This window comes from Neolamprologus multifasciatus, chromosome 7 (genome assembly GCF_963576455.1).
Source record: "Neolamprologus multifasciatus chromosome 7, fNeoMul1.2, whole genome shotgun sequence".
Classification (NCBI taxonomy): domain Eukaryota; kingdom Metazoa; phylum Chordata; class Actinopteri; order Cichliformes; family Cichlidae; genus Neolamprologus; species Neolamprologus multifasciatus.
Genome location: NC_140445.1, coordinates 6,845,223 through 6,856,062, shown reverse-complemented (window position 1 = coordinate 6,856,062; position 10,840 = coordinate 6,845,223). Strand labels below are relative to the sequence as shown.

Here is a 10,840-nt window from a genome sequence, read left to right as displayed (position 1 = left end):
TAAAAAAAAAACCCATTTATTTTTGATCACTTAAGGATCCACTTATTGTTGCTCAGGGCCTCTGTGAGTTTGGTTTGCATGATCTCCTTAGTTGAATATGACGGCAGCTCCAAGGTTAAGAAGCACGTGTGTGTGTTTGACTTGCATCTTGATTTTGTCCATACTGAGAATGGGCACGCGGTCAAATCCTGTCACAAACCCCAGAGGAGGAAAAAAGTCAAACTCAAAGAATAAAGTGATAAATAATACAGAAGTGCTCTATTGGATTGTATTACATAGTCAGATGTTTATAGCAATATAGTAGTTATAAAGCAATACATTCTCCTGTTCATGTTTGTCTGAGCATAAAAATTAGATTTGATTCATAAGAATTATAATGCAGCCGTAACTTAAATTATTGGATAAATTATGACATATTAAGAAAAGTCAGATAATTCTAAAGTGCCTTATGATGCTGATGCTGTTACACAGCTGTCTTATGTAGGGATGTTGAATTTTTTGCATTTGCTATAGTGTAATATTATTGTAATGCACAGTGTAAATTATCCTGAAATTATCCTCAGCACAGACACAGTGCACGCTCCTTTAGAGCTGCATATGATCCACCATCACAGTGTGAAATCTGTATCTGCTAGCAGGGCCTCTGTCAGTCTGTCTCGCAGGATCTCCTTAGTTGAGTAAAAAGGCAGATACAGATTAGAGTGACATGTCTCTGACTCAGGGAAGTGCTGATCACAGGTGCCGCTCTGAATTTGCTTAACCCGAACCTCCATATGGACCTGGTCCATGCCAAGAATTGGAGCTCTTCTAAAACCAGTCAGGAACCCTGAAGAACAACAATGGAAAGAAAATATAAGTTTACTTAATTAATGATAGTTAGACAGCTATCAAGGTCAGTATATTGTGAAAAAGCTCATCAATATCCAAAAAATTCTCACAATTCTATATGAAGATAGCACTGCTCATCATTTTTGGTCATTTGGTTGGCTCACCTAAGCTAGCTTATACTAAAAATGTTATCTCATTAAGCAAATAATTAACAACTTTTTAGTGAATTTGAAAACTTTTGCATACATCTTATCATCACATCACAGGAAAAGTATTTTTGCATATTTGTCACATTTATGTGTAATAAGTAAACACAATTGTTAATTTATAATTTCCTTCATTAAGGGAAAAAAATATTCAAGCCTAGCTGGCCCTATGTGAAAAAGCAATTGACCTCTAAATGTATTAACTGGTGGAAGCATCCTGGCAGCAAGAACTGCAGTCAAGTGTTTGTGATAACTGGTAATGAATCTTTACAGAGCTTTGGGAGGAATTTTGGCCCACTTTCCTTGGCATACGTTTTTGTACTTTGAACAAGCATAATAAAAACAGAATCAGGGCCCAGTGCAAAAACACATGGCTTTTTAAAAAGGCTTAACCAGGCTATGAAGAATCTTTAATTTGACTGAAATATTGTTATTAAGGTATATTCGTCAGATCTACTGACCTATTCAAATTATAGTAAGAGAGTCACTACGTTGTCATTATACTTAAAATCATCTGTCAGAATTTGAGGTGTTGTGTCTCTTTTGCATTTGATGACTAACTCAACCATAAAGCAGCTTTACAGTATATTAATCAGAACAATGCTGCTCTCTAATATATCTTGGTAAAGTGCAGAAAAATCGAATGTTTTATATGATACAGTGTGATTTCAGTAACATATCATAATGGAGGCTTCAGCAAGTACTTACGAAGGAAATCTTTCCTCTGCTCTTCAGTTAGTTCATCAAATACCTCCCAAAACATCTGTATGGTGGGGTGGCGGTCATGATATTTCCAATCATAACTTGTGTTCTGAAAACAGTGAAAATGACTGTTATAATCATAGAGTTTGTAAGGTCAGGCATATATACACTATGTTGCCAAAAGTATTCTCTAACCCATCCAAATCATTAAATTAATGTGTTCCAATCACTTCCATGGACACAGGTGTATTAAATCAAGCACCTAGACATGCAGACTACTTCTACAAACATGTGTGAACGGATGAGTCGCTCTCAGGAACTGAATGAATTCCAGCATGGTAATGTGATAGGATGCACCAGTGCAACAAGTCCAGTCATGAAATTTCCTCGCTATTAAATATTCCATAGTCAGCTGTTAGTGATATTATAACAAAGTGGAAGTAATTGGAAATGACAGCTAGTCAGCTGATGCTAAGGCTCATAGTGCACTTAAGTCACCAATATCTGCAGTCTGCTATTGTTACAGATGTCCAAACTTCATTGGTTTCCATGGCTGAGCAGCTGCATCCCAGCCTTACACTGACAAACACAATGCAAAGCGTCAGATTGAGTGATTTAAGCATCTCAACACTGGACTCTAAAGCAGTGGAGATGTGTTTACTGGAGTGACGAATCACACTTCTCTGACTGGCAATCTGATGGATGTGTCAGGGTTTGGTGGTTGCCAACTTGTCTGACTGCACTGTGCCAAGTGTAAAGTGTGGTGGAGGAGCGGTTTTGTTGTGGGGCTGTTTATCAGGAGTTGGGTTCGCCCCCTTAGTGCCGGTGAAAGGAACTCTCAATGCTTCAGCATATCAAGACAATTTCATGCTTCCAGTTTGGGGATGGCCACTTTCTGTTCCAACATGGCTGGGCACCAGTGCACAATACAAGGTCCATAAAGCCATGGAAGAGCGAGTTTGGTGTAGAAGAACTGGACTAGCCTCCACAGAGTCCTGACCTCACCCTGATAGCACATATTTGGGATGAATTAGAGCAGCAACTATGAGCCAGGCCTTCTCCTCCAACATCAGTGTCTGACACCACAAATGCACTTCTGGAAGAATCGTTTAAAAATTCCCATAAACACAATTAAATCTTGTGGAAAGCTTTCCCAGAAGAGTTGAAGCAGTTATAGCTGCGAAGGGTGGGCTGACTATTATATTATACTATCATACAAAAGTCTGGATTAAGACTGAGATGTGACTCAAGTTCATATTTGTGTTAAAGCAGCCGACTGAGTGCTTTTGGCAGTATGCAGTACACAGTTATTGTGCTACAGGACAGCTGTGAAACTACAGCCTGTGTCTGTTTGGCTGACTGTACCTGTTTGAACTTTTCCCAGTCATACACGTCCTGGCCGACCAGCACTCCCTGCAGCTCCTCTGGTCGAAACAGCCTCACCAAATCCTGGTCACACACCAGGAAGAAGCCTCGCTTGAACTCCTGGAACAGACTCTCCACTGATGTGTTGAAGGCATGATTCACATAGGCCTCCACAAACTCCTTCCTGTTTAGTAGGGAAAATTTTAAATCAGCAAACATTTCACAGAGACAAAGGTGCTGCAGATGAACCTCACAAGCATGTCATGTTTTATATGCTTACTTATTTTGACCTGTCAGTGGCTTTCCAGGAGTTTGAGGATCCAGGTCAACTTTTATCCCATCCCAGTTTATCTGTAAATTAGTTATAAATCAGATGAGTTTAGCTGCAAAACCTGAGAATGAGACAGATTACTGATCATCTTCTATAGTAAAACACATACCAAAAAGTCCATGTAGAGATTATCCAGAACATCATCTTCATAGTTTAAGATGGTCTGCAGACTCCTTTAAAGAAATTCAAACAAAAAGTTGTATTAAAAGAAGTTCAACTATGTACATTTTACAGCAGTCACAAGTTACTGTAACCACCACAACTTGAAATACATTTTCTTCTGCTTGTCCGGGGCCAGGTTGTGGGACCAGCAGCAGCTTGTGTTACTGAAATGAAATGGATACTTACCGTCCAACAGTCGGGCTGAACTCCATCATATCCTCCAGTGTCGGCTCTAAACTGAGTAGCTTCTTGAACAGAACCAGTGGGAATGGTAAGTGTATGATACACTGGTTGTACAAGGCCAAGCCACACAGTAGTCCAAACAGGAAGAAGTTTCTCTTGCTCTCCTCTGTTGCCTGCATTAATAAAAGTTCACTTTGGTTCATTATTGCTTATCGTTAAAACTTTAATCCTTTAACCAATTTTATACAGTTGGTGGGCTCAGTTTTAAAGTCTTACATTGGAGGGAAACCATGCCAGGGTTTTGGAGTCATTGAGCATGAACATCCCAGATTCTTCTGACACCATTTTAAGAAACAGGTGGTGAAAAAGGTCTCGTTTGTAGACATCTTTGATGTTTGGATCCTCATCAAAATGGACCTGAGAAATATAAATATTAGAGATGCTTCTGGAAAGAACAGTTGCAGAAGAATGGCTATGCATTAATCATCAGGTGAAAATCACTCAAATATTCACCACAAGTGGCTTCTTGAAGTCGCTGTGAGCAGCAGCTGCCAGCTCTCTGAAGGTGCTTTCGAAAAGTGATGCGCGCTGCAGCTGCAGTTTAAAGAATTTGGGTTTTGGCTGAGGAATCCATCCGTAAGGAAAAACAAAAACCATCTGTGGAGGCGCCTGCTGTTCCTTCTGCAAGACAAAACAAAGTGTCATGATTTTAAAATAAATTCTCTATTTAAATTCCAATTGTGATGTATATAAGGCAGCTGGTGAACCAAGTGAGCTAGACGGGCTCTTGCTTCTGTTCTGAGGTTCTGAAACTGACGCCTGCCTGAACTGTGAGAGAACTAAAACAAATAAAACAACAAAATGTTGGAATCTTTTGCAGCTCTGAGGGCAGCTGCTGATTTATGATTGTATTCTGTTAGTTTATTTTCTGTTGTGACTCCTTTGTTTTTTATAGATGGTTGTTTTGTCTGTTATATAAAACTGCTGAATAGTGTAGCTTTAAAGTGCGATCACTAATACACACTAATGCAGACTGGAAAATTACAAATTCTGCTTTTGTTTTCCTATAACAGGGTGGTGAAGTTACCTGAGTGAATGCAGAATTCATGTCAAAAACCAGTTTCTTTGATTTCAGATCCATCACAAATGGGTACTTGCAAAGAATCACAGGCAGATCATCTGCATTCTGGAAAACAAAGAAACAACCCACATAAACAGTTAGTGAGCTTAACAGTGTGTTAACATGAATGAGTCGTTTTCTGGGTTGACTGCCATCTTAGCAGGTTCAACGTACTTGTTGTCAGCTGACCTCACCTTGAGTTTTGACTTTGTTCGCCAACGTTTGAGATCCTCCTTTAGAAACATCTGGCTAAGCTCGAGGCAAAAAGTTGTTTCTGGGATTTTCTTGTTTATCTCATTGGTCTTAAAACAACAAGTGGTAGTATTTGTTATACTGGCTGTGTGAAAATCCTACTTTTTTTGTTGAAAAGCTGAGCAGTAATACATTTAATTAAATTTTGATAATTTCTGATACTGACATTGTACATATGCTGGAGGATTAGCAGTACGTTTCTGGCTTGAGAGTTGCAAGAAGCAGACTTAAAGATTGGGATCCACGAGAGGGCCGTCTTCCACACCTGAACATATCTGATCGTGTCGGAGGGTGACAGTGAGGACCACCATTCCCCTGAGGATGACAAAGTTACAGTCAGCTCTTCACTGGCTGATATCATGGATTAAGAAGTCTAGAGTGTTCGTTAGAATAAAATGCTATCATTTAATACATTGATGCATTTAAACAATCTATATTAATCCAATAAATACACTTTTAATAGACATGCTGAAGATTTTAAAGTTGTTAAAGTCTGCCTAAATATATGCCTGAACAACAGACTTTAAAATTGCTTTAAAAACAATTAAATTACATTAAATAATAATTGAGTTGTGACATAATTATGAGCTCTAAATCGCAAAGCTTCAGCAAGGTTTTGAACTAATTCCTCAGATTTGTTAAATTAGTTGTTAGTTTAGTGTTTTTTGCATAGGTGAGATTGTGTTAGGAGAAATGCATTAACTGCTTTGAGAACTGTTGGAGTTGGATAGAATGATGTTGATGTGAGAACGGCACTAAAGTCGGGACAGCCAGTAAGAAAATAGTAGGTGTCACCGTACCTAAAATCTGGACGCTTTCATTGGGGAGTCGTTGCATGGTAGCAGCGACTGCATCAGCAAGCTTTTTGCTCTGTTGCCATCTGCATTTCTGTATGCATGCATGCAGAAGTTCATTGAGAAGCAGGAAGATCCTCAATCCTTCCACTCCCACAGGGTTCATATCAACAGATGGAAGCAGCTGCAGAACAGCAGTCTCAGCCTGCTGATGCAACTTGTTATTAATTAAAGGTTTAATTAAAGTCCACTTCTTACTTTTTTAGTTAATTACTCATCAGGTTACAAACGTGTGTTAGTCACATTCCAGTTCGATACCTCTGCAAAAACAACATCTTGCATCACCAGCTTCTCAAAACTTCGCCGTGCAAGTGACAAGTCCAAACCGGAGTACGTTGGTGAAGTTTGGAAATGTTTATCTTTGCTGACATGAAGAAAATGACAAATGTGTATATTCAAATGTTAAATTCAACAGACATAAAGAAGTCATGATCATGCTCATAAATGGTGTTCTTACCTCCTGTCAAGAAAGCTTTGATTCATACAGGATGGAGATGTGAGCATCCTGTGAATTTCCCTGTGAAGAGTTCATGAGGTCAGTAACACTAAGGCTACAGTGTACATGCTGTGCAGCAAACCAGTTACATACAACAACAATAACAGCTGCTTTTGTGTTAGACTTACTCTTTTAGATTTTTCCACAGCTTTGGATTATATGCAGAGACCCATTTGTCAATCATGTTATCAATAGAGTGTTCTGTCATCTTGTTCTTTGTGCCACTGCCTGACTCGTTATCAGCGCCCTGTGAAAGAAGCAAAGGTTCATGTTTGGTTTAGACACATGACCTCACATGTAGATATAACTGGTAAAGCCATGTTTACATCCTCCCACAGGTATCCTTACTGCACTGTATGCATTTGTGCTGGTACCTCATTAGGCGTGCATGTTGCAAATGAGGTGTTTCCTCCTGCATAGATGTTAGAAATGTCTAGAATAAAAACAGATGAGAAATTATCTACCTAAGAGTCAACTGTACTGTATGGGATGGTTTTTCAGTTCCAGAAAGAAAGATAAGATATAGCGACTTGCTCTTACAGCTTAATTTGTGACATTTAGGCAATAAACCTTTTTGTTGTTAACTGTGGTTAACTTGGTTATTTGGATCAAATTCAGGTCCAGTTTTATTTGCTTAATATATTTTTTCATCAGCACTTTAAAAACATACAGCAGAAAACCTAAAACGAGTTCATGACATTTATTTTTAGATTATTTTGAGTTTTCCAGTATTTGATGCGTGGCCAAACATTTTGTCTATGATTATATTCAAGCCCTTATAGTCAGAATTACTAATTATTTTAAACTAAAGGTATACCCAATTATCTATTGGGCTATTGGCTCATCTGTGTTACACCTGCAGCAAGTGCAAAGCCCAACAGTGCAGCTCCTCACTGGTTTCAGAAGACTCAGTACCCCTGAGTAGCACTTTTTATTGCTGCATAGTGAATATATGTGTGTGTCATTGTCAGGTTTATAACCTCTATCTATACAGTTGGATGTGACACACCTTAATTATTACTCTAATAATAAAATTCTGTTATTGTTACTGTTATTTTTGTGTAATTGTAAACTGAATCGACTCTTCTGTTCAGATAAATGTATTTACCATGTGGCAGTTGCACAGGTAGTGGCACTGATGCCTGAGTCTCTTCTCCACGTCCCAGCTGCCCTTGTTCATTACACCCAAACGAGTAAACCTTCTTGGATTCTGTCAGTACCAGTGTGTGATAGCTGATTGAGAAAAGAGTGCACGAAAAGGAAAGTCCACAATGTAAAACATGCTTTTTCAAAGGTTTTAAACATCTGTGTTGTTGGTGGACCTCAGTGTGATCACTCTGAAGATATAAGACAGAAGTTGAAGTTTCCGTTCGCTCAGCAGTAAACGCTTTTCTTTTTCAATTATTTATGATATAATTATATTTAAATGTTACCTCCCACATGCAACCTTTGTGACCTTTGCCCCCCAGAGCTCTGCAACAAGCCGAGGACGCAGTTCATTTTGTAACAAGTTGTGGCCAAGCTGTCCATATTGACCAGAGCCAAATGTAAACACTGCACCGTCCTGAGAACCAGACAACAGTCCATATTCATTTTTGCCATTTACATATAGTTATCTCAGGAGTTTGTGGAAAAGCAATCAGAAGCCAAAGAATAAGAAACAAAACGGCTCTTTCATAATTAACCTCCTAGGACCTGGCGTCCATATATGTGGACATCACATTTTATTTAGACCAAAATACTCAATTTTGCTCTACAAGGGCCTGATATCCACTTACGAGGACATTATACTGCCACTGATCTATCGAAATTTTAAACGAATGTCCTCATATGTGGCTCTTATTTTTCTTAGAAACAAAAATCAGGTTAAAAAAAAATCTGGTAATTCTTTGTTTTTACATTAATCAGGTCCCAATCAGCCCAAATATCAAAGAGAAATTAAAAATGCATGCCGTGGAAGAGTTCGGGTCTTAGGAGGTTAATGCAAAATGATCAATGATGGCATGAAAGTACTGGAATTTCTTTCAAATTATAAAACAGACAAATAAAAGAAACGTCCATATAAATAACTGGAGTCAACTTTGAACAAACAAAATAAGACACAGATCGAGTGTATATCAAATATCATGCATTCATCTATTATTTCTTCCTGTAAAACAACCTTCAAATTAAAGCGTGAAGTAATTTGAAAGATGCGCAAAGAAAACAAAAAACAAAGATTATGGAAATAAACAAGGAAACAACGACAAAGACCACAACTGAAATACCGAGTTCAACACAAAATCCATCTTCTGACATCTATCAATGTTTTAATCACAGCTCATTTAAATCATAGTCAGCATTTAATTGTTTCGCTGCTTGTTCTGGTGGTAAAATTTTATGTGAGTCTGTTAACTGTTGTTGACTCACCTTTGTCAGAGCGGCAGTGTGGTCCTTCCCACAGGAAATGGAAACAGTTTTCTTCATGTTTAGGTAATGAACCGGAGTCGGTGTATGTCTGTCTATGAGAAAAACAAAATACTGAATACTGCATGTATATTTTGATACCTGCACCTTGAGTACATATACATCAGATTCCTTCTGGGAACCACACTTCAGTGCGATATTGACAGATACTGAGAGTGAGAGATTTAAACTTTCATTGTAGTACCTTTGGTGTCACCCAGTCCAAGCTGTCCACAGTCGTTTCTGCCCCAGCTAAACACTCCTCCAGAGACAGAGAGGGCGAAGCTCTGCTCTCCACCTGCAGCGACCTGGACCACTGGGATCGCTGACAAAGATCTGACATGCTGGGATGAATTCACGTATTGCTCGTTTGTGCCCAGACCCAGCTGCCCCCTGGAGTCCTGGCCCCAAGTATACAACTGACCATCTGTGAGGAAAATCAACATAATACTTCTCTATCATATTAAACCCCTAAATCCACTAAACCTGTGAAAAGGATTCATTTTCATTCAGGTTCACAAGCCAGTTATTGCTTACTACATACTTCACGCTACCTTTTGTCAGGGCGACTGTATGCTGGCTCCCACAAGTCACCTGAGACACCCGTTTGTTGCGCAGTGCTTCTGGTGTGCTGACAGAACACACGCAAGAAGTGATCAAACTCTTCTGTGATTACAACAGCAGGTTATTGTGAATTTAACTGGAAATTGAAGGACGATCCCTTAAAAACTGAAGCTGCAAATCTTTGACTCACCTGGGACTGAAAGGAGGGCGATCTTGATCCACACAAAAAACGATGCCACTTTCAGACAGAATCCTCACCACATCTTCACCACAACTCACAGCTTCAATCTTCTCTTCGCATTTCACAATCTCTGCAGATTTACACACACAGAGCAGGTCATAGTGGATCAACACAGGCAGAGAAGTGAAATTGAGACAGAGACATAAAGCTGATACTCACTCTGTTTCCCTCTCACTCTTCCCTCATCTTGGCTCTCAACTGTGTGAATGATGTAAGCATCCCCATTTCTTTTAATGAAGGCAAGCAGTCTGTGACCTGCTGAAAGATCTGTGACTTGAAAGCTGAGGTTTAAAGAGCGTACTCCATCAGCAGGTGAAATATTTGAGGGTCTTTTCAAGCGAAAGCCCTGCTGCCAGTCCTCTCCCCATGAAAACATGATGCTAAAATGACTCTGCAGTACAAGCAGCTGCTTTTTATGACTCAGGTGGAAGTATGAAACGAAACCTGACTGGTTTATTGAGCAAAGTCAGCTGTGAGAAAAGGAAAACAAAACTTACAAACAATAAAAACACCACACCTAGTGAGTCACTGGCACGTGGTTTATTACCTTAGCTGGAAAACCAAAAACGAAACTGGAGTTGATGTGTGCAGATTTTGCATGACAGCAGTCCCACTGAACATGCTACGCCCACATGAACATATTAACCTGTGTTTTTTTCTGAGTCCATTAGAGTTCAGCTGTTATTTAACAGACCTGAACTCTATTATCGTAATAGAATATTGCAATAATATTGATTAGATTAGATTAGATTAGATTAGATTAGAATTGCAAATGAAAGTAATGTAAGTAAATGAAAGAAAGTGTTTTCCACCAGCAACACAGCTCATTATATTACTTTATATTACTCTGCATTTGGTGTTTTCTGAAGGAGGTGTGGCTTTTACCCTAAATAACAAGAAAATGTGTGAGGCTGTTAACTGTTAAGTATACCAGGTGTGCAAGATATCATTTGTGCTTTTCCTTATTTTCTGTCATACATACCATCACAATGATGGATGCTCATATTGAACATGACCTAAGATTCAGACAATGGTGTCATTATATGTACAAGTAATCGCTGTTCCAGACTGTTTCTTTAAACTCTTGGCTC

At 39.0% G+C, this 10,840-nt stretch overlaps 1 protein-coding gene across 2 annotated transcripts; it reads right to left on the bottom strand.

Annotated features, from left to right (window-relative positions):
• LOC146513628 (E3 ISG15--protein ligase HERC5-like) lies at window positions 1-10,508 on the bottom strand. 2 transcript variants are annotated; one of them, XM_085165661.1, is made up of 24 exons: window positions 9,909-10,508; window positions 9,699-9,819; window positions 9,499-9,575; window positions 9,150-9,371; window positions 8,909-9,000; window positions 7,933-8,063; window positions 7,608-7,732; window positions 6,874-6,932; window positions 6,628-6,746; window positions 6,461-6,520; window positions 6,262-6,367; window positions 5,950-6,148; window positions 5,316-5,464; window positions 5,092-5,199; window positions 4,865-4,963; window positions 4,291-4,458; window positions 4,054-4,194; window positions 3,781-3,950; window positions 3,542-3,605; window positions 3,382-3,452; window positions 3,102-3,285; window positions 1,743-1,845; window positions 718-826; window positions 1-147 (listed from the first exon to the last, which is right to left on the bottom strand). In XM_085165661.1, the coding sequence occupies exons 1-24, from the start codon at window positions 10,123-10,125 to the stop codon at window positions 27-29; spliced, it is 3,015 nt and encodes a 1,004-aa protein (XP_085021787.1). In that variant the 5' UTR covers window positions 10,126-10,508; the 3' UTR covers window positions 1-26. The 2 variants fall into 2 exon arrangements, with proteins under 2 accessions (XP_085021787.1, XP_085021786.1); XM_085165660.1 differs by having other exon boundaries at window positions 73-826; window positions 9,909-10,505.
• Window positions 10,509-10,840: the final 332 nt, after the last annotated feature.